The 24,186-nt window shown below is 41.1% G+C and overlaps 1 protein-coding gene across 8 annotated transcripts in view; it reads right to left on the bottom strand.

Annotated features, from left to right (window-relative positions):
- Positions 1 to 24,186, bottom strand: part of NAV2 (neuron navigator 2) — a 689,797-nt gene that overhangs the window by 244,436 nt on the left and 421,175 nt on the right. For all 8 annotated transcript variants that reach the window (XM_075927729.2, XM_075927722.2, XM_075927724.2 and 5 more), the window contains one exon: positions 4,543 to 4,660. In XM_075927729.2, coding sequence (XP_075783844.1) covers positions 4,543 to 4,660 — 118 coding nt within the window. The remainder of the gene's footprint in view (positions 1 to 4,542; positions 4,661 to 24,186) is intronic.

Genomic DNA, 24,186 nt, shown 5'->3' with positions numbered 1-24,186 from the left:
TAATGACACAAAGTGTTCATGCTGGCTAAGTTTCTGATGGCATTTACATTCTGTCTCTAAGGATACATCTAGACTACGGGGTTTTCTAGGGAATGAGTCTGCTCTTCTGCTTTTTTTTGTGGAAGAGCAGACGCCCTCTTTCAGAAGCCCTGTCTTCCTCGTGCCACGAGGAAGAAGAGCTCTTCCGAAAGAGGACGTTTTTCTGAAATTTGGCCCAGTGTAATCGGGCCAAATTTCGAAAAAGCCTCTTCTGATAAAACTATGGGAAAAAGGTACGCAATTTTCCTGATAAAACATTATAGTTTAGATGTAGCCGAAGGAAAATCTGTCCGGCTCTGTTGTCTCTCCTCCATCCCTTCTGCACTTCTCTGAGTCACGTGCTTCAGATTGTGACTGACTGTGTCTCCCTCTATGATCTCTGGGGGTACAGGGGCAGAAGGCACCATGACTTCAGCACTTCCCCTTTCCCCTGCACAGCTAGCAGGAGAATCCTGGAAGTAGATGGGAAGCAGGATGGAGCAAGGTGGGGGAGGTGCAGCTGAACACATGCTGCTGGCTGCCTGCTCTAAGTATGCATCTCTGCTGCTCAGCTGGGTAGGCCAACAGAAATGCTTGTCGGGCCGCATCTGGCCCCCAGGGCCTGAGTTTGCCCATCCTGATCTACATGAAGTTACACAGATGTGTAAATCTTTGCAAGCTTTGAAACAAAATAAACCTAGCATTTTGTCAAAAACTTGAGACTCTTAAAACAGTCTGTCGTTGTACAGCACACAAAATAATTTCAGAACACTATTGCTAGTAGTTAAATCTGAAGATTACAGATCTACGCTCTTACATGTCAAACTTATTCCTTTCAGGTTTCAAATATTTTTAGAATTTTCCATTGTTTCAAAATATGGATGGCAAGATATAATAAAAAGTGAATGAAAGTTACCAAGTTATGAATTACTAAATCAGATTTCCTTTCTTGCCAGAAATATGCATCTGCTTTTGGGTGACAGGAATGTACACAGCGTGAGGAAGTGCTAGACCTTGTAAACCTCAATAATAATTCCTTCTGATGGCCCTGATATGTAGTGACAGTTGACTGTCTCTAGGGTGTTCACCATGCAAACAGATAATCTCACTAACAGGATATTTCTTCAAATACAATGGGGATAATGTCTTGTTTAGGAAGGTAGAGAAAATGACAGCGGTGGGGGGGATTTTAGTCTGGATTCTGACTAATAGGGGGAGGAAGGGGAGAGATTGGTAGCAAATCTGAAGGCAATTTGGATGAAAGTGATCATGAAATGATAGATGTCACAACTTTAAGGAAAGCAGGGAGTGAGAAGAACAGAAAAAGGACAGTGAACTTCAAAGAAGAAGACTTTAACCAACTCAGAGAACAGTAGGAAAAGGTACCACTGGAAGAAAATCTAAGCCTGTGCAGGAAAGCTGGCATCTTAGCAAACTCTCACAAAAAGAAGAATACACAGCTCAGATTTTATAAGGTTTTAAAATGCAATTATGCACTTACTTTTCCGTTCCTTATGAAGTATTCGTGGAGGATAGGTCCATCAATGGCTATTAGCCAGAATGGGTAGGAATGGTGCCTATAGCCTCTGTTTGTCAGAGGCTGGAAATGGATGACAGGAGAGGAATCATTTGATGGTTACCTGTTCTGTTCACTCCCTCTGGGGCACCTGGCATTGGCTACTGTTGGCAGACAGGATACTGGACTAGATGGACCTTTGGTCTGACCAAGTATGGCCGTTCTTATGTATAACAAAGACTTCACATATTTTTAGGATTTGTTCTGCCTGTTTTTTCCATAAAAATATCAGTCATGTCAACCTTGTTTTTGCCTCTAGTTTTTCTGCAGGATTCATTGTATATCAAGAGCTTTCTGAAATCTAACCCTAAAGGGCATAGGTGTTGCATCCTTAACAATGACAGACTCTCTCAGCTGTGCTATTTAGGCACTGAGCTAAACTGATGTTAACAAAAAAAAACCCAGAGTTTGAAGCAGAATAAAAATTACATCCCTTCTTAATTACAGGTTTAACAGCATGGCATCTCTACTGGCATAATCCTACCAGTTCTCTAATCATTTACAGACTCTCCTTTAAAAAAAAAAGGGTGGGGGGAGACAAGACCTGCATTTCTGATGTTTAAAACAAAAAAACAAAAGAGAGTTAATAAGACAACAGAAAACCTTTCAAAAGCTCTTCTTTATTCTTCATAAAAAGGCACAAACATATTTCCCTTTACACATCACCCTTACCCCTGAAGTACCAACTTAAGTCTTGAATACAAAATTCATGCAGTGACCAAACTTTACTTGAAAGGGCTTTGTTAACTTGGGATAATCACCAGATACACCACCAATGCCCATAAGAATAAAGATTTCTCTGTGGTATTACTGCTTTGTCCTAAACTCCAGCACACACAACAGAGCAATGAATGCAGGAGGGAAAATTAAATTACCATTCAGAAACTTCCATAGTACAAATCCTAATTTATGGGAACAGGTCATGGTTTTATAGTTGCAGTTAGAGGTGTTTCCATGTGTGGAAGTTACCACTGCTAATGTGACAATGAGATGCAATTTGCCTAAGGCACTAACATAAGGGATGCAAATGAATATTTTCCTTTCAGTGCCAATTTGGAGGATTAAAGTGGAATTTATGTGTTTAAAAATGGATTTTCTTTTGTTTGGAAAAAATCTATGAAAAGGAAAATCTTTCACCTGAGGTATTAACTTTTCACAGCTGTGCCTTAAAACACTAAATCCAAATGCTAAAGCAGCAATGGGGAAAAAACAGAGGAGTGAAAAGGTGAATTAAATCATACATTTCAGTAAGCAATAACTCTTCTGAATGTTTTCCAGGGATTTATTTTGAAACATATGGGAGCATTCACAAGTAGGTACGCTTAGAAATGTATACATAAGCATTTGATACATGTACAAGCACTATTTTTATGCATGTTTCTACTCAAGGATTTTATGCAGCACTGTTACATACACTGTATGTATGTAGGGGAAGATTTTAAAAAGCACAAAAGGCAAGTACACTTCCAACTCCCATTCAAAGTCAACTGGAGATGGGTGCCTTCCTCCCCTTTATGCCCTCAGAAATCTTCCCATTAAAATATTTGCTTTGGTATACATAGTTACACAGACACTGGATGGAGCTTTCTTATACACAGGTACACAATTACTTCATGTGCAGTTTTCACATATCTGTTGTTACATGGATAGTTTTCAGAGTGCTGTACTCAGACAACAATGAATGTGATGTTTATTCAGTGGGTATGCGTAGATCCTCACCTGGTATAGCTGTTAGGCAACAGAAATGCTTCCAATTCATGTTAAACTTAACTCAGGGCTCTAATTCTTATGTACAGGCAGTCCCCGGGTTACATGGATCCGACTTACATCGGATCCCTACTTACAAATGGGGTGAGGCAACCCCGCACTAGCTGCTTCCCCCCAGCAGACCAGGGAGATGCGAAGCTAGTGCCCCTTCCCCCAGAAGACCAGGGAGACGCAGAGCAGCTTTTCTCAGCAGACACCTCAGCTTGAGAATAAAGAACTGAGGGAAGTGAGGTGTGGGAGAATAAAACTGAGCTCTGGAGAAATGTTTGGCTAGAGTTTCCCCTACAATATGTACCAGTTCCAACTTACATACAAATTCAACTTAAGAACAAACCTACAGTCCCTATCTTGTACGTAACCCGGGGACTGCCTGTACTGCATTTATACTAGATGTAACTATGCAAGCTTTGGTGTCTATTTACTTCATTACTGACTTCCTCATTTGCATCTCAAGTCTGTCAGTCTTGTTGTCAGTAACAGTCATTCTAATTCCTATTAATGGGCTTACTGATTCTGTCACTCTCCATAGCTCCATCCATGTGTTTTGTGATATGAGCCTCCATCTAAAGGAAATAATGAAGGATCCGGAACACGGGAAATGTGGACACTTGCGTAGAGTCCAATTTGTATTTTCAATTTCCATTCACAGCAGCCCCTATAGTGCCTGGGGCCATACTGACAACAAAAGAGCTTCCTTATTTAAAACAGATTGTTAAGGGTTTCTTTTCTTCTATATACAAATCATGTCCTTCCCTATTCCTAATTGCACACTGGGATTTTTCAGATGCAACCAGAAATGGCAGGTTTAACATAATACACAATTGTCTTGGTGAATTATTTCCAGACCAGTCAAAAAAAGATAACAGGAACAAAGATAACAAAAAGATAAAAAGCAAAGCTAAAAGCCACCTAGCAGAAAAAAAACCCCCTCATCAGCTGCTTTTTCCCTTCAGCTGTCCTGGGTGATAATGTTGTGTCAGGAGATCTTATCAAGAACATCAAATATTTTTCCACAATCCCTTAACATAAGGGTTTATCAAAGTAATTATCAAAGCCTGTGAGGGAGAATTATCAACTTAATTCCATATGGTTTCTATTTCCTTTTCCCATATATTTATGTGAAAAAACAAGCTGTGGCTCTGACCAAGCTGGCATGTACGTGGTAGAAAAGAGATACTCACCTACTACCTGGATGATTTCAGCCAGTAAGACTCCATCAGTCACATCTTGCTGTAGGTCTTTGATCAATCGTTTGTGACCAGATTTTGCTAGATAGTGATTTGCCCAATCCGTGTAAATCTATTTGGAGGAAAAGAAAAACAAAATCTAAATGTTAGGTATTTGATCAAACTTTATCAGAATCCCATTTCTTAGGCCATACAAAACAACCTCTCAGGTTTTCAGACCTTGGACAGAAGATCCCTGCTTTTTTAGCTGTTTGAAACAATTTAGCGCCATTACAATTCAAGCCATCGTGCAGATCAAGTATTCTGCTTAGTAGGGGGTATGGCTTTTTTTTCTCCTATATAGAAATCTGACATCAGAACTCAGAGAAAACTGTAGCATGCTTCTCAACATGCTATGCTTCTAAACATGTTTTAGCATGATTTGCAGCACTGATAAGGTTATGGAATTGGTTTCTATTTTCAAACTAAGAATTTTGTCTTTTCCCTCTGCCATTTTTTTCTTTTATTGAGAAAGGAAAATTTCTATGCTGTATTAGCCATAAAGAACTAGACGATTAAGTTCCTTTTTAATGTCAATTGATAAACCCTGATGAATGAGATCTAGAAGTCCTAATACATGGAAACTACTAGCACTATTAAACTGATTTTAAATTCCCTTCCAGATATCTTTTAATTCTTTCTGAAATCCTATCAAATAAACCATAACCTCAAAACCAAGCAAATAAATATTAATCAACCAATAAACTGAAAGACTCTAAGGAGATTTAAATGTATGGGACAATTATGGCTCATCACATACAATATCACTTTTAACAATTGTAAATACAGTATCCAGGTTAAATATTTATTTAAGAAACACATAACCCATCCTAAAAGAAGAAAAACTAGACTTTAATTGGTGAGCCCGGTATTGTTTCCTATCGCCATGCAGGACAAAAGGTGTATGATCAACTCAAAACTAATAAAGCCAAAAAAATCTAGACATTGGTTGTAACTAAATCAACCTTAAATTCCAACTCTACTCTCAAAAGTATCCATCTTATTAAAGACACAGTCATCGTATTTCAATGAATGCGTATAGTATCAAAAACCAAAGTTCCAAAACAGCTAGTTTAAAACACCCATGCCTTACATATGTTTTAGGGGAGATTCTATCTCCTACTCTTTTCCCTCAGCAGCAGTCAAAGAATTCAGTTCTGTTTTTTAAAGGGGAGCTCATGATTCTTATAAAATTCTTTGCAGCTGAAGGAGTCCAGACACTTGGGAAACCAACTCCTGTACCAGTTGAGAAGTAGCAGCCATCAACTTTCTCCTTTGAATTTGTTGCTTTTAAAGTCCCTGAAAATGACAGGATGAAAATCTGGTATCACAGAATGAATGCTAAAGAGATTAGCAGGGTAAAAGGGCTGATTGCTACCTGCTTTTAAAACAAAGTCTGTCTCTCATATAAATGTAAGAGTGATCAAAGATTAAATAAGCAGATAATAGCTGCTGGACTCACAATCAGTTAATCTGTAAAATCCGTATTCATGTTGTACAGCTGTCATCTATTTACAGTAGAATTCAATTTAATTTCTGAATCTTCATAAAGAAACCACAGTTTACAATGTTCACGCTATTAATGTCCACACTTTTAATTTGATATATGTGGTTTGAAACTGGCTATCTGTGGATTTTCAGGGCTCTGCTGCTCAGGTGCTACTTCATTGAAGCTGCACTGAGTCACCAATAAGGCATGCAGCAAATAATGTACTCTTCTTGCAAAGCCTGCACTGATTGAGCCTTCAGGCATGTGGCAGCAGCCTGTCATGAAGCAGAGTCTGAGTCAGAAGACTCTCCCGCGCAGGTATTTCCTCAACCCTTGAAGGCTGAAGATCAGCCTGTGCAATAGCATTACCCATCCTGGAACCCTCCTGCTGTCTCAAAACTCACTGCCTGCTCTTGATCCTGTTCCTGCCCTAGTCTTGCCAGAGACTGTTTCAGGCTTGTCCAACTCCTTGACCTATCCTGACTTTCCTCCAGCCCTGTGATTGCCTTGCTTCAGTTTGCCTCCATTTCCCAACCCTCTCTGGACTCTTGGATTCGAACCATCTGATTTCAACCCCTGGCATGCACCCAGATGCTGGCTATGGTACTGACGTGGCTTGTCCCTGGAATCTGGACACTCTTCTTTGATCTCTGCTCCAATCACTAGGCCCAACTACCATGCAGCAGCACCTGACAATTTCTCAGATAATGACAGTAACAATCAAAATGTTTTTTTCAAAGATTGTCCATGCAGAAAAACGTTAAAGAGTTATCTGCACATCACAGGCCAGGCTGTGGGATGGAATTGTCATGTGAAATTTCCCTCTACGAGGAGATGGGGGAAAGGGTATGCTACTATTGCATACCAGCCATACTGCATTACGTTTTACTCAAGGCTTGTGGAGGAGAAAATGAAAATTACACCAAACACAGAAGAAAAACAGGAAACATCTGCTGGACAAATCAGAACTTTTAGAGATTCAATTCAACTTAATCACAAAATATGGCCAAAAATTTGTTAATGTTACCTTTATTAATGTAATCAAATTGTTGGAAAGTGGTGAGATGTGTGTTCATCAGCCATACAATAAAATTTTTGACTTAATTAACACTTATCGAGCATATAGCGTGAATAACAGCAGGGATTAAAACCCAACCTTTTAAAACTTATACTGAAATTGCAGATAAGCTTTCAAGCTTTTATCTCCTGGATTCAAATGAAAGAAAACCCTGTTTCAGTGAGCCAGCACTCTGGTTCCTTTAAGTGGTACAGTGTTTAATCCCATTCAGGCATGCACATTAAACCTGGATGCCCTCCCACTGGTTCCCATACCTGGTTTTTACAGCAGCTGGAAAACTGAATCAGAAGGCGACTGGATTTTTGCAAAGGAATGCAAAAGTGACCTTTCACTGAGTGCTTTTTGAAAGTTTTCAGAACCACACTTTCCCAACATTGCAAAACTGGCCAGGTGATATGTGTCAATTGCCCTGTACTCTGTGGGTGCCAACCGTAGCATTTTTTATTTGGGTGTTTCATATAGGTGACTGCACAGAAGCAACCCATGAAAGAAGAACAAGTAAACCAACTAATGATATGTAAACTTTAAAAACTTATCAACAGAAATAGCTGAACATTTAGTAATCTACATATGTTTGTGGTTACTAATGATTTCAGTTGTAAAACAACATTTAATTGTGAATTTAATTCTGTGCATATTCCTTGACACTGATTTAGTTCCAAAATTAATTTCATGCACGGTCTGTGAAATTTAATACTTCTCCCTTTGACCTGCTGTGAATTTTCGTCTTTAAAATTGTGACTTACACACGCTCCTAAGGACAGAGGCTCCCAGTAGCCCAGGAAGTAATTGCTATGGTGCGTGAGAAGCTGCATAAGTCTAGTGTATGCGGACCTATGCTGCTCTCCCCCCACAGCCTCTGGTTAAAGGGGGAACCAGAGAGGGAGCAGAGGGAGTGATTGTGCTGTTCATATGGCTATGGAGCATCCCATTGACAGCTACAGGGAAGCTGCTGTAAATTAAGGCTATTAAAATGGTATTCTGCCAGCCTCCAGTGCAAGCAAAATGTGGTCATGGGCAAAAAAGAAGCCACCTTTGCTTCCCCTCTGACCAATGCCTCTCATGAGGTGCAGGGCAAAATCTACATAGAGTGGTTTGGACTCTGATATGAGTTACCGAGGTCACTGGAGTTATACTGGTATAAAACCAGTGGAAAGTGAAAACAGAATCAGGCCTACTAACTTCAGAAGTACCTTCAGAATCAAACTGCTGGTACAAGGCTTATGTCTTCCTTCTCCATGAGACTCCAAAATCAACCCCAAACCTAACACTATAGGTTCCTTCTTCCCTGCCTCGTGAGAGTATGGACAACTTAGACTCCCTGTTGCTATTTCTGATGTCAATGCAGAAAGGTAAGGTGCAGTTATTTTGACTAGAGTTGGCACTGCCTTAAGGATGACTACTAATCCCATTAAAAATATTTACCCTTCTTACTATTTTTCTCTTGCAATAAAACAAAACTTTCTTATTTTTATTTTCATGTGTCAAGTTCACAAAACAATGTTGATTGTTTTGACCATAATATTCATAAACTGAAATACATTTCATGGCTTTCCCTCATTTGTCCTCCACTTCCCCCTTTACAAGTTGTATTAAATGGGATGTGCATTTCCCGTTAGGCCAGCGGTGTTGTTAACTTTGAAAGAAAAACAGGTTGAAACTTCTCAGTGAAATAAATGCTGCCTACTGACTATATGAGTACTTTTGCAGTTGGGAAAAAAATAACCACAACCTCACATAACTGTTCAGAAATTGTGGGCCCTACTCTCCTACAAAAGAAAACACTTTAACAGTTTGATGGGGTGTGTATTCCACATAAGCTGTAAGGAGCTAGGATAAACCAGGAAGAGAGAGAGAGAGCAGAAAAAGGCTGCAGAGAGGTGGAGTGAAGTCACTCTTCAGAGGAAAAGGGAGTTGGACATGGTAAAAGGAGAAGATTTTCAGTTTAGAAAAGAGGAGGCTGAGGGGGGATATGATAGAGGTCTATAAAATCATGAGTGGTGTGGAGAGGGCTGATAAAGAAAAGTTATTTATTAGTTCCCTAAATAGAAGAACTAGAAGACACCAAATGAAATTAATGGGTAGTAGGTTTAAAACTAATAAAAGAAAGTTCTTCACACAGCGTGTAGTCAGCCTGTGGAACTCCTTGCCAGAGGAGGCTGTGAAGGCTAGGACTATAATAGAGTTTAAAGAGAAGCTAGATAATTTCATGGAGGTTAGGTCCATAAAAGGCTATTAGCCAGGGGATAAAATGGTGTCCTTGGCCATTGTTTGGCAGAGGCTGGAGAGAGATGGCAGGAGACAAATCGCTTGATCATTGTCTTCGGTCCACCCTCTCTGGGGCACCTGGTGCTGGCCACTGTCGGCAGACAGGATACTGGGCTAGAAGGACCTTTGGTCTGACCCAGTATGGCTGTTCTTATGTTCTATATTAAGATGTCAGGGAGAGTAAGCCCCAGGACTGGGCCCTCTGGCAAGAAGTGGAAAAGAGTGACGCAGCCATGGGGAGCAGAGGAATCCCAGAGAATAGGAAAGATATTGAGATACAGGATAGGAAGGAGCCCATGGAAATAGCAAGAGGGTCTGAGACTGAGAAGACCTAGATTGCTAACCAGAGGGTGCCCTGACCTAGAACCACACAGTTCCCCTACCAGCCACTGGTGAAAATGGCTCAAGGACCTAGAAACTTGGAACAGGAGATCAACGGAGACAATGTCCAGGCAACTTGTCTGGTGGGACTTTGTTACCCCAGAAGGTGGGGACTATACCGCAGCAGCAGAGGCCTGAGTCACAAAGAGGAACCATCCCAAGTCACAGAGAAACTGAAGGGCCACTGTTTGAGCAATTTACATTAGTGAGCATCAGTCTGGGCAAGAGTTAATACCCAGACCCAGCCACACTGAATAACCCCTTCACAAACAAACAAAAAAAATCTGTAAACATGTAAGGGCTTTAAAGAACTATGATTGATTCCACCATTAAGGGGGGACATGATAGCGGTTTTCAAATATCTAAAAGGGTGTCACAAGGAGGAAGGAGAAAATTTGTTCCTCTTGGTTTCTGAGGACAGGACAAGGAGTAATGGGCTTAAAGTGCAGCAAGGGAGGTTTAGATTGGACATTAGGAAAAAATTCCTAACTGTCAGGGTGGTCAAATATTGGAATAAATTGCCAAGGGAGGTGGTGGAATCTCCCTCTCTGGAGATATTTAAGAACAGGTTAGATAGACATCTGTCAGGGATGGTGTAGGTGGAGCTTGGTCCTGCCTTGAGGGCGGGGGGCTGGACTCGATGACCTCTTGAGGTCCCTTCCAGTCCTATTATTCTATGATTCTATGATTAAATACTACTTCTGCTATTAATAATCCACAATGGCACAACACAAAAAATATATATGAAAAATCAACTGAAATCTGCGTTACAAACTAAGACAACTCGAGTGTGAAGTATATTAAATAAAGCATTCTTATATAATGAGTAGTAGAATGCTAATGTTTGCACTGACCTCTTAATTTAGGGCATGGCTATATCTACCACACTGGAGATAGATCTTTGGGCATTTGATTTAGCAGGTATAAGAAAGACCACTAAATTGAATGCTGAGGGCAACCCCGGTTGGTGTCAGTACTCTTCAATTCACGAGGAGTAAGGGAAGCTGATGGGAGCATTTGCTCCCGTCGACTTCCCACTGTGGAGACGGTTCCAAGCCTGGCATATGGCACGTCGACTCCAGCAACATTATTTACATCATTGGAATTGCATCCCTTAATCTGATCTTTCGGATGTAGTACAAACCTGGCCTTACAAAACACTGAAAGGTTTTATCTAGAAATACAAATATTTTCACATTGTACTTGAGTTAGAATCTGCATCTTTGTTAATACTTTCTGTATTAATATTAATCTTCATCTGAGCATCTATGGGATTTGTATTTAAAAGAACGACTGCTAGAGATGAAGAGCATTCCCTCTAATTTTATCCTTCAGTGCAGAATGAACTTTGGTATGTGCGCTGAGGCATGTGCAGATGTGCACCACCAGTAGAAATACAGTAGGCAGGGGGCTCTCAGGCCTCCTGGGCTGGCCTTTTATAGCTCTAGCCCCACCTGCTGACTTCCTGTCAGGTGATGTGCTGGGGCCAGGCTCTGGGAGGGGCTCCTCCCCCTCTGCGTCAGTGGGTGGCCACTCTGCCCCACTACATTCCCGCACCACACTATGATTTCTACAGATCAGCATTTTCTGATCAGCTCTGATTCTAGGGTTTGTTCTCCCCAAGTGTCTGCTGGGAGAGAGCATTGGAATGTGAGAGATGAAAGACAATAATAGTATCTTTACCTGCCACTTCATGTTATACACCAAGTTGCCAAAGACAACTCATTATCTTATGCTCACTGCATCCCATGTTTTCATTGAATTTGGCAGGCCTGATTCGCCACGCCAGATGTGTGTGAAAGAAAATGAGGGAGCACCGGGTTGTAGTCATCCAGCTTTCACTAAGTTCCCATTTGCTAGTACAACACACTGGCTAGTATAATTGCACACTTCTGTCAGAAATGCCACATGATGCTTTATCTCTTCAGACAATCCATTAATTAAACAGTCACCTGTAAGATCACATCATCACCTGCAGTTAGGATATCATATGTGCAATATTTCCTTCCGGTGATGGACAAACATAAGGGAAATGCACCAAAAACTGTTTACACCAGTCAACAGAGCACTTTTCCTTAACTGGCCTTTCTACTTTCTTGTAATCCACATACAGTACTTGATTCACTTACTGTACGTTAAGCTAGCTCATTTAGCAACAGTATCTCCAGAGAAAAGGAAGACAAGACAGACAAGTGAGGTGGGAGGAACATTGCAGATTAGAAAGGATAAAACATCACCTTTAAAAAATGGATATAAACACTCTTGCTTTGAGTATAAACCAAGCACCATGTGAGAGAGGTTATTCTTATGATAGAGTTGGGTGAAACCTCACTGAAGCTGGTGAGCATGATAGCATCCTTCCATTGAGATAAATGTAAGCAACAATTAAGTTCCTTTTTGGAGTAAAATAGCTGAAACAATAAGACCCAAAACACAGACCATTTGTAAAGCCAGTCAGAACCCAAGTTATGTGGGTGAACTGGTCTTACCAGGTGACCGAATACTCCCAACAGATATTGTTTTAGGAAAAGGGGGAGTACTTTGGGCAGAAGTAGCCAGACAGAGCAAGAAACCCCCAGAAACAAAAGGGAGAAGACCGCAGGAAAGCCAAGGAGATAGAAAATAAATACAGGCAGTCCCTGGGTTACATGGATCCGACTTACTTTGGATCCCTACTTACAAACGGGGAGGCAACCCCGCACTAGCTGCTTCCCCCCAGCAGACCAGGGAGACGCGAAGCTAGCGCCCCCCCCCCCCCCCCCAGCAGACCAGGGAGACGCGGAGCGGCTTTTCTCAGCAGACATCTCAGCTTGAGAATAAAGGACTGAGGGAAGTGAGGTGTGGGAGAATAAAACTGAGCTCTGGAGAAATGTTTGGCTAGAGTTTCCCCTACAGTATGTACCAGTTCCGACTTACATACAAATTCAACTTAAGAACAAACCTACAGTCCCTATCTTGTACGTAACCCGGGGACTGCCTGTACTGACTATGCGACCGTGAGAAAAAGCTTCTGGGCAAAGTGTTGGTTGGAAACAGTTCATGCTAGCCCGCTGTGGGCCCGAAGTAGGAATATTTTGGTACCTCCCCTTCCCCAATGCTAAAACAGTCAAATTCTTGTAGGAGGAAATGAATGAGGGTCCTAAGCAATTGCTAAACTACTCACACTAGCACCAGCACTGGTTGGAAAGGCAAGGTGGGAGCTCTGAATAAGGAAACTGCCTTCTGTTCAATTCCTACTCTCCTGTTCAATTCCCATTGCGTTCATGAGAAACATTCTTTGTAAATAAACAGGACTGCATCAAAGGAGTACCTGCCTCCATTAATAATATCTCTTTCTACCAGATCTAAGATGCAAGACCCCACATACTGGTTTTCTGCTCAGGTCAAAAGACGAAACATGATCTCTATCCCTTGTGGGCAGGTTATCCCCTAACTGTCCACTTAGATATTTCTTGTACCCTTATCATAAATATCTGGTGCTCACTGCTGCCAGATACAGGATACTGGTCTATGAACATTCCTATATAATCTCCTCCATCCATAATCTGTCCCGTGACTTAATAAAATCCGTAAATACATGCTCTTATAAATTTATTCCCCCCTCATACTTAGTATACCAATAGTTCTTCCTGTTACTCTGCTCCAACAGAGTCTCTTTACCTAAATCTCTTTACAAAATATTATGCAGCAAAGCTGAAGAGCTTTACAGTAAACAAAGCAAAGCAAACATTAAACATAGCAATTCCCACGGATATACAACGTGAGTATGTTCCTGAGTACATGAATAACTAGAAGATTAAAAGAAGCACAGTATGGAGAATTCAGATGCATAATTGTGTGAGAACACTGATACACAATGCAATAGAACCTAATTGTTAGCATTCCCACTGTCTGGCACACACTGAGTGTTCTTTTCTATTACATATGAACCTCTGTACTCTGGGTATCCCTAATCTGGAAACACCCGTGGTACACAGAAGTAAGCGGCTCTGCACGCTGCCGCTCCCCCACCCCGCTAGCTGAGGGAACAGCAGCATATGGGTGCCTGGAAGTGGCGGAGACCACGGATCTACATGTGCTCCAGGAACAAGGAGGCATGCCCAGACCCCAAAGCGCTCTCCCTGGCCCAGCAAAATCTTAAATCTGACATATTCCATTTCCCAGGGTTGCCAAATTAAAGGGGCTCAAGCATATTAAATAGTATAAAATCAAACCTACAGCGTGCTTGAACCATCATTTGAAATTGGGCAAAAACTAGGCAGGACAAAGCACTAAACAACACTTGGACAGTAGCAATCCTGCAGCAGCAAAGGGACAGACTAAATGGTAGGGTCTTTTCCCACTATGATTTTTATATCTTTAATTGCACCCCACAAGAAGACACACAAAACTGGCTTCCCACCATGTCACTTTCACATCACTTTGGGGGCTCTCATTATTTCAAGCTAGGGAGAGAAGCATATTATGCAAAAATGTAAACAACATCTATTTTATACACTGAATCCATATTTATGATTGCTTGTATAAATACAAACAATGCTGGTTAACTTATTTAAAATTTCATTATAAAGAAATTCAAGCATCAAGAATGCATGCCAGTGGGGCAAGAGCGCTTGGAAGGGGCATTTAAACGAGAGAAGTATTTTTCAGTCAACCAGCTGAACTAATAACACTACTTGAAAAAAATACAGGTCTACATTAAAAAAAAATTTTAACTGAGCCATTTGCTACATCAAAAGTTATTCCACTATATGCTGATCTCCTGCAATGGTTTTTTGTTTTTTAAATAGAAAGAGTATAGAGTTCTGTGCTTTTTAGCATTCACTGCTTGCTCTCATTAAATGCATTAGGCTCACTGAGTAAACCTCCCAGAGTACATTTAAAAGCAGCTTGTCGCCAGTCTTGTACCCTATTACACATAAACATGATCCCTAATGGTTCTTTTCCTCTACATGTAAACAATCACAAAATATGTATAATGGTTGCTAATTCTGAGGTACATGAAAAATATTATAAACCACAAAATGGTTTCAAATGCTCAAAAACAAGTGAAATAATTGGGAGAAAGACAGCATTAAGAAAGAAAGAGCTGGGAGCATATTAAGAAAATTTCCATTAATATACTCTCAGATTTGTAAGTGATTTATTTATTTATATATGTTTATTCATTCAGTAGTTCTGGCATAAATGTTTGCAGAAAGCAAATTTATTATTTGAATATTTGCAATGGCATTGCAGGTACTTGCACACTCATCCAATTAGAAAACAGACAGACCATAGGATGTAGTCATTTACTTACAACTAATTAAAGCACAAAAGGCAAAACAACTTCAAACAAATTAAATTAATTCTTCAAAATTGAATACATCTGAGGAAACCACAATTTGACCAGCACAATTCTGCAAGGAATTAAAAAAATAAATATGATTAAATTCACCAGATAAATGATTTGTTGTTAAATTGTACATTCAGACCTAAGTAATATCACAAAATTTTACTGTGGACAATTAACTTCCTTTCAGTCTTTCCAATAAATCAAAAAGTAAGGTTCTGGATAATGACATACTGCTTTTTTACATAAACCAACTTGTTGACTGTAAAATGATTTAGTAATGGTTGCATTGTATACAAACAATATTGTGGATTGTTTTCTTATTCTATTTAAAAACATACAGCAATGAGCAAATACTGCAGCCAAGGCATGCCTCTGTGCCAGGGATCAGTCAGGTGCAGCTAATACCGCTTAAAATCTACTCTTGCAAGGGGATGGATTTAGAAGCATAGCCCTTCCCTCTGCCCTGCCATCTCTTACTTCTATGATCCTAGCACTCCACTTACATAGAAACAAAACAAAAACAACTGTGAATGGCATCTTTTCTTTCAGATCAATGGGTTTGAACTAGGGGTGTGACAGATAAACACTGACTTCGGAAATATTAATTCATCATAGGCAAAATACCATGCACAAGATGAACGAGGTTTTGAGAAAGAACTGTCTAAAGTCAATATGTGACGTTGTCTGTCAAGAAAAAGGAACGAAGACTGATTAAGTAATTGTACTTTTTAAAACGGGAAGCTTTTCTTTTTCTTATTTTCTTTAATGAATTGTGTGGAAAACATACTAGGAGCTTCTAGGGTTCAGAGTGGTTTCCAAAAATGACCATTCTTGTGAAACTCTTTGTTTGTCAGGCCTTTAAACACTAATTTACCACCTTTTGGTAAATTAGCAAACTATTACAGCAAACCTGTAATAATGAACTGATGACTGCACATCAATGTTTGACTTAATGTCTCTCTTGTTCTTTATGCAGCGCGGGGCAGTTTATGTAAATTTCAAGTTCCCTGGCACAGTAACAAATGTTTACCTGACATTTCGCCATTTTTTTCTTGTGCTTTATCAGCCCAAGATGCACATATTAATAAAAATTTGCTCTAGCATTAGTTTAAACAAGCTGCAGAGAATCTACAGACAAAAACCACACCCTGAAACACAAAAGAGTCCTCAAAGAATAAGAAACCTGTATGTCCAGCTAGGAGAACAATTAGACTGTTCTGTCTCACAAGGTCAAAAGGCAACTTCATACCTATAGATCCAAATGACACCTTCTTCTATCCTTGGATAATAAAGGTATCACTGCTGAGGTGTTACTCAAAAGCACATGCACCATGTCCACACGTTGAATCCTGTCATAAGTTGGCTGACCTTTTCAGGTAGGTGGGCTTTGCTCTCTGCCTGTGACTAATAATCTGCCTCCCAGGGGATGGCACAGAGGCCAAGGATAGAGTGTAGTCTGAAGGTGACCTGGTCTTGAAAAAGGCCAGCAAGCAGCTTTGAGACAGAGAGAGAGAGAGAGAAAGAGAGACAGCTGCAAGCAGGTTTACCTTATCCTGAGCCAGTGGTCTCCAACCTGTCGATTGCAGTGTCGTTAACAGTCAAGTTCAGTCTCACTGTTCCCGCTAACGTGTGCGCCTTCATGGCACGCACAAAAAATTCTAAGTCTCCTGTGCAAAGCCCTGCAGCAGCACTCCCCGTTCTGCTGGACCCAGAAGGTGAGCAGTGTGGCTGCTTCCACAGCCAGAGCAACGCAGTGGGTGGGGATGGGGATAGCCCTGGCCCAGGGTCATATTGGGGGACTGCTGCTTGAGTGGATGCTCTGGCAGCTGGGGCTGCTCTGGCTGCTGTTGGGGCCAAGGGCGTGTTGGGAGGGCTGCCGCCGCCAGGAGTTAAGGCCACCTGGTGGGAGGGCTGCTGCTGTCACTGGGATTTGCGGCTGTGTGGGGGGATGGGTGGGCTGCTGCCACCGGGGATTGGGACCGTGGACGGGTGGATACTACCGCCAGTGGTGGGCGAGCAGGTTGCTGCCGCTGGGGGTTGGAGCCATGGGCAGGAAGTCTGCTGCCACCTGGGGCTGGAGCTGAGTGGAATGTTTGCTGCTACACCTATTCTGTACTGGGGAAGGCAACCCTGACTCCCCAATGCTTCTGATGGCCCCTTACTCCCATGAGCACAAACATTGCTTCTACCACCATTGCTGGGAGATACCCCACCTTCTCCTCCTCCACACCACTGCTCAACCTGAGAGCACAGCATGCGAAAGGTCAGAGGCAGCAAACCTTTATGGATGACTAAAGCCCTGTCACCATTTATTACCATTGTGAAATCTCCACTGTAAATGTGGACATGATTAGAGAGAGGTATTTTTCAAAATATAAAACCTTTAGGATTGTAACAAGGTATTTAAATAAGAACATCTTCATTTTCATTTCAACTATTTTTGAAGAACAAGTATCTGAACCTATTTATAGATACAGTTAACACATTTTTTCTGGCAGATAATGTGTAATCACAGGTCTCACAATGAAAAGTGTTGAGTAGAGGAAAAACATATAATTATATATACTTGATTTTAGATTGATATGGCATAAATTAAAAATAGACTGTTTCTACTTTTTCTTGCGGGTAGATCTTGGGTGGCACTTAAATTCACAAAATGACCTTGTGCTGAAAAAGGTTGGAAACCACTGTCCTAAGTGAAGAGAAAGAACTCAGTTTACCTGTTTGCTTTGAGATGGATTGTTATGGCTCTGATAAATGAAACCATCCCTGAAGAATGGGACTGAAATTCTGTTGACATTGAGAGCTTTCTTTGGTGAATTCGCTGGTGAGTTGGCACACTCTATTGGGCTAACTAGTAAAAATACATGTTTGTCTATAGATCTCATCCATGGCAAAGGTCTAGACAATTTTTTTTAAAAAAACAGTACATTTTGAAAATAAGAGGATAGTCCTTCCCTACATTCATGACATCATTGTGAAGGCAGTAACTACAGCATGTCATTCCAAGCCCAGCAGACTCAAGTGCTTTGGAAGCCATATAATTAACTCTTGGGGGAAAGGATTTGCATCAATCCCAGCTGATTGCTTCTGGATACTGCTTAGAATAGCAATGACAAGCTCCATAAAGAGAGGTGTTTCACTTTTTTTGGTGCCAGAAGGAGGCACCAGTGATGCATTGCCAAAATGGCTGCACATGGGTAGCATGGGGAGGAGTAAATGGGTGAGAAAATGGGTATATCCTGGAAGATGCAGTCTCTCTCCTTTTAACAATGGAAAAACATCAGTAAGAGCTTGGTTTGGAATATCCTGCTTCCATTTGAGACAACCTTTTTAGTTTGCTTTAAAACCACTTAGTTTGAATATAGTAGTCAAAAGCCAGTGTCCCAGTCTCATTTTGTTAAAGTGCCATTTGAGAGCTATTGTCTATAACTTTACAAGCATGTAAATATTCTCAGTAGTGCCAAAGGGCAGGGCCTGTTTGCACTACCAGTTGAAATGTTCCAACAAAGCAACGTGGAGGGCAGCACTTCCCACCACCACAGTCAAAAATAGGGAGCAGAATGTTGCCCTGCTAAATAGCCATGGAGACATTTATTCCATTTCATCAAACAGATCAGGAGATAAAAGATCAGGCAAGAAATAGGGGGACAATTTTTATCCTCATGCCTCCTCCTAGACCTTGGTACTATAGCATAGCATTTACAACAGATGTCTTCCCTTAATTGGGGCAGCAGCCGAGAATAGGAAGATGCGTTTTATTAAACAGCTACAGGTTCATGACTGCTTGTAGGTATTTTTAAAACATGTGACTAATTAGGGAGAAGGGATTCACATTTGGTCACTGACTTATTTCAGATAAAAAAAACTTTCATCCTCAGATAATGTTAATTTCCATGGACAATTTATAGTTAAAATTAATGTTCAATGTCCGTGCTAAACTTCCTATCCCTCTCTCGTCAGTTACTAACTATTCAGACATTTGCTGCGCTGAAAGTTTCCTGTAGAAAGGTTACTATGAATCAGGCTCTCGTGAGTATGACTCAAGCAGACACCACAGTGACAGCTGAACGCTTTCTTTTTTCAGCAAATACCATAATTAGAATTGAGCAAGGGGTTTTTCATTCTTGGCCAACGGGGTTAGTCAACCAAAGATCCCCTCAAAAACATCCATTACAATGCCATGCCTATCTCACTGCTAAACAAACCACAAAGGGCTATTGAGATTCACAATATTCCTAAAATTAGACACAGTGTGTTGAGTTTATCCTCTGGGAACATTTGTTTTTATTGTGTTAAGCAAAATCCCATCAAATGTTCATTGAATATGCTACATACACACAGGTGCCCTGGATGATGCATTTGTGACTCAGATAATATTAACAGCAGTCTCCCACCAAACCTCACTACTATCCAGCAAAATGGTCACCTCTTACATCCAAAGAATTTTAAAATCAACAAGTCCAGAAATAAATGAGGTTTAACCCAAAGAACAACCCTATGAAAATAGCATCTAGTTTCAAAGCATGTCAAAAACTAGGACCAATGTTATCAATTGGTGGTGCCATTTCAATGTAGTGCCAGGCTAGATCCACAAAGGGACTGAATAGAATCTGGGGTGCACATGCCTGATTTATTAAAGAAACAGGCCTATCTGTTCCTCTTTTGTGAAAGATATGTGTAAGGTAGGGTTTTAGGCAGAGATAAAAAATAAGGCATCACTGGGGCTTAGTACAAGTCCAGTGTGTTTCGTGAGGTTTCATACTGCTGATGGAGGCAGGGAACAGGGCAGCTAGTAAGCAATTAAGTTTGCACAGAATCAGGAAGCCCCAAGTGGCTGCTTTTGCCTGAGGCTAGATCTATCTTGCTATTGTTCAAGAGAAGTTGGAAACATCATGAATTGAAGATTTGTCTCAGGGGAGACAGACCATCCTCACAGTGTCCTTCTAATAACTACTAGGAAAAGGGAAAAATAGCTGGAGACCTCAAATAAGAGTAGGAAACCATTTTAACTCAGTGGAGAAGAGATCTGTCTTTTCACGTGCACATGGGACAGATAGAAAGAAGTGAATGAGCATCTTGGAAGGAAAATATATTGCTATAATCCACTGAAAAATATTGGTGTAATAGGTGCTGAAATAGCAAATAAAAACATTTATCTTTTAAAAAATTCATGACTTGCCAAACAATATCACTTAAGTAGGATTAGCACTGTAGTAATCTAAGGGCTTGATCCTGCATGCTCACATATACATATAGGAGTAATTTTATCTATTCAGTGGAAATAACTCGTGTGATTTAACTTACTGACTTGTGCAAGTGTTTACCAGGTCTCATATAATTAAAAATTAAATGGGAGATATTCCAGTGGGTATTACATTCTATGAAGCATTCACAGATCACAAACATGCAGCATTCTTTGAAAAGTAGATGTAAATTAGGCAATTTAAAGCAACACCATCATAGCTATTTATTTATACACCTATTTAGTCCCAACTGGAAGAGCTACTCTCATGCATGCATTACGAGCTGCATTTGAACTCAGGGGGATGACATACGGGGCATATGAGACACACATGTATGTAAAATTTAGCATGTTTGAAAGGCTTTCCAGGATTGGAGCATTAGACTGTCGATACTTCAAGGGAAGACTACTTTCATCTTTGTGTTTTGAACAGCCTCCCCTATTCATTAGTGACTGATTCCGTAGTGAGAAACATTTACTTATATACAATGCAATAAAGAGGTATGGGAGAAAAAGAAATTTTTACTTCTACCCCATATAACCTGCTTTCTGAAGTCCTGTTATTGATACAAGCTACCTATATAGAGCAGGCTACCTATTACACTGACAAACTGACAGTCTCATACACAGCAGCCCACCTATTATGTGAAATGATACTAACAATTGTATTGGTATTCACAAAGCTCTGCTTTCAATAACTCCCTTTTATTCATATTTTCCACATACAAATCCCTTTCAAACTGTAGCTACATGCCATGCCAAGCAGGTGGTTCTTTGCCCTTCTTCTCACTCTTACCAACATTGTTAATGATGAACTGAAGTGCAAGAGAATTGCCCTTCTTTATCCAGAAGAAAAAGGGAATGGATTTAGATGGCTGAATTGATCAAAGTAATTCCTCTCAAACCCTTGAAATCCTAGGATCTTCCTTGGCCACACTGCAGAAACTGATCTAATGAACTTTCTGTGCACAAAATGTATCCATCCTTAGAACAGCAGCAGCAACAAGCTTACTGAAGAACTTTCAACCATCTCTAAAAAAGTCATCAATAAACATTGCTCCACAATGCTTTCTAATGCCACAACTTTCATATAGATATAAATGGGGCTTTCATCCCTAAAACGATTCATTTTTAACAATCAGACAAAGGGCCCATATAAAAAGTTTTTAAATTCTTACTTAAAAAAACAACAAACCACCATCATCACAGAAAACCTTAGGAAATCTCATAACAGAATAGAGGAGAAAAAAAGATTTCTGAAGTCCTTTACAGCATCATTGTCACTGACAAAGAGCCAAGATCTGCTTACTGTTTTATAATGATCACAGGAAAATTTACTTCTCCCACGAGCAGGGACACGAAAGTTCATATTGGTATATTTCACATGAATGCAGAAATGCCACAGTCCAACTTGTTCTCTCCCCTTAGGGGGGCTACAGTTAAATGATGACATCCACTGGCATGTGAAGATTGGACGGTTAATTTTAGCTGAAGTCATGCACACACTGTGGCCAGATTTTCTTACATAGTAATGTCTTACTGTGTTAGCAACTCCCCCCCCTGCTCCACTCCCCCCCCCCTACTGAAAAACCCAGCAAATTTGCTTCCCTTGTCACCTCCTCTTCCTGTTCAATATATCTCATCCTAAACTTCAGAGAATGCAAATACAGTTACACTGGACACCTTTAATGATCTCACATCTAGAGCTTGACAAACTATTTGCAACCAAACAGAACAAGTTTGGTTACTAAAAATTTCCTCTTTTGGCTTCAACCAAGCGGGCACATAAAAAACGATTATTAGAAAGGCACATGGGGTTGCATTACCATTACATAGTTACAGAAAACTTTTACTAATGAAAGTTCCTAACCAAAATCCTTGATTTAATTGCCTGCCCTCCCTCCGCAGTTTTGTGGATGTTTGTGGTCTGAATTAGAGATGTAAAGGACTAGTCGACTATCCGATGAGCAAATGCTTATCCGATAGTCGACAGACTAGTTGCTTCCCTCCCCTTGCTGCCTCTATCAGGAAGAGACAGAAGGGGGGGGGAGGGTACTTCAAAACAGCAGCACCACTTGGAGCCTAGGGCCAGATCCCAGGCTCCATATGACGCTGCCACTTTGAAAAACTGGATGTAGCCTGGGCCCCATTGGGGTGTCCCCAGGCTCCTCGCGGCAATGCCACGTGGTACTCAGTATCACCTGGGGACTCCCCGCTGACCTTGGGTACTGTGCTGCACTGCCACTTTGAAATGCACTGGGAACCTGGCATCAGGCTCCTCTTGGCATTTCAAAGCAGCAGCGCCGCACAGAGCCTGGGGTCAGCAGTGGAGTCCCCAGCTGACCCGGGCTCCATGTGGCACTTTCACCTTTAAAGTGTTCCAACAACCCTAGCACTGTTGCTATACTTCAGAGACAGAGGCGCCCTATCGACTAATCAAATAGGCATTCGATTGCAAATAAGCATTTGCAAAATGCATCAACTATTTGATTAATCAATTAGCCAATATTTAACATCTCTAGTCTGAATGCAGATCCAGATTCAAAGTTTGCAAATGGTTTATAATAGACCAAGTAAAAACCCAGATCTATCCACCCCAAAGCATTGACGCATTCCCACTCTAGATCTGGATTGGTGCCACAACTGGAGCAGCCCAGGTAACCTGATCCACCCTCCCTGCTGTGGCCAGAGCAGCCTGGACCCAGACCCACCCTGTGTTGTGGCTAGAGTGACCCAGCGCTACCGGGCTCATCCCCATAGCTTCCCCTCACACTCTACCCTCTGACCGTTCCCTACCCCAGAGCCTGCACCCTAGATCCTCATTGCAACACCACCCCAAGCCCACATCCCAGACAAACTCCTTGTATCCTAACCCTTTGTTCCAGTCCTGAGCCTCTCATCCCTGGCTCCACACCAGAGACGGCACCCTAAGCCAGAGCCCTTGCAACCCAACCCTCTGCCCCAGGCTTGGGCCCCCTCCCACACTCAGAACCCCTTGGCCCCACTCCCATCACATTACATTTTTGTCAGGGAGGGAAAAATTAAAGGGAACACTGACCAGGTGCCAGGTACATACCACAGGAACTGTTTCCTCATAAGCACCCCTTAGAGAGCCAGCTCTAGCCTAATTGGGGAGGCTGGTGGCAATATTATGCCTCAACCCCATGGTCAGCAGAATTTGTCAGTTGCCCAAAGAAGAGCGTACAGTGCCTATGGAAGGTTCTTTCAGTCTGTGAACTTTCCCTTTGTGCAAAGTTGATGCTGGATACGTTTCAGAGAGAGGCCTCCTTGCGCTCTGAATACGGTTGCCAGATGGTTTCAACAAAAATACCGGACACACTTGACATTACATCACAATCTATATTACATCTTTTTATTTAGAAAATACCAGACATTTCTATTTTCTCATTTATATTTTCTCAATTTGTTTCCCAACAGATAGCTCAAATACTGGACTGTCCAGTTCAAAACCAGACATCTGGCAACCCTACCTCTAAACTGGGGTAGTTTTGGGTAGCACGTGTATCAAAGACCTTCAATTTAAAGGTGCTTCTGTCTTTTAACGTGCTCTGTGCCTTCAGCTACTGACTTCAGCCCATGTTATTATTAAATATTTGTATTACAATAACTTAGCGGTCTCATTTGGGTATCAGACCCCACTGTGTTAAGCACAGTACCACTCCACACACAAAAAAAGTCTCTCTCTACTGTCTTACCTTCTTGCTAGCTTTACCTGTCACGTTTGGTACAACATTAAGTCATTTTTCAACAGATTCATTTAAGTATTTAAGACTTTTAATTAA

Source organism: Pelodiscus sinensis, chromosome 5, assembly GCF_052426305.1.
Source record: "Pelodiscus sinensis isolate ZL-2025 chromosome 5, ASM5242630v1, whole genome shotgun sequence".
In the NCBI taxonomy this organism is placed as follows: Eukaryota; Metazoa; Chordata; order Testudines; family Trionychidae; genus Pelodiscus; species Pelodiscus sinensis.
Note: the sequence above shows the minus strand (reverse complement) of the source record. Positions and strands in the feature narration are given on the sequence as shown.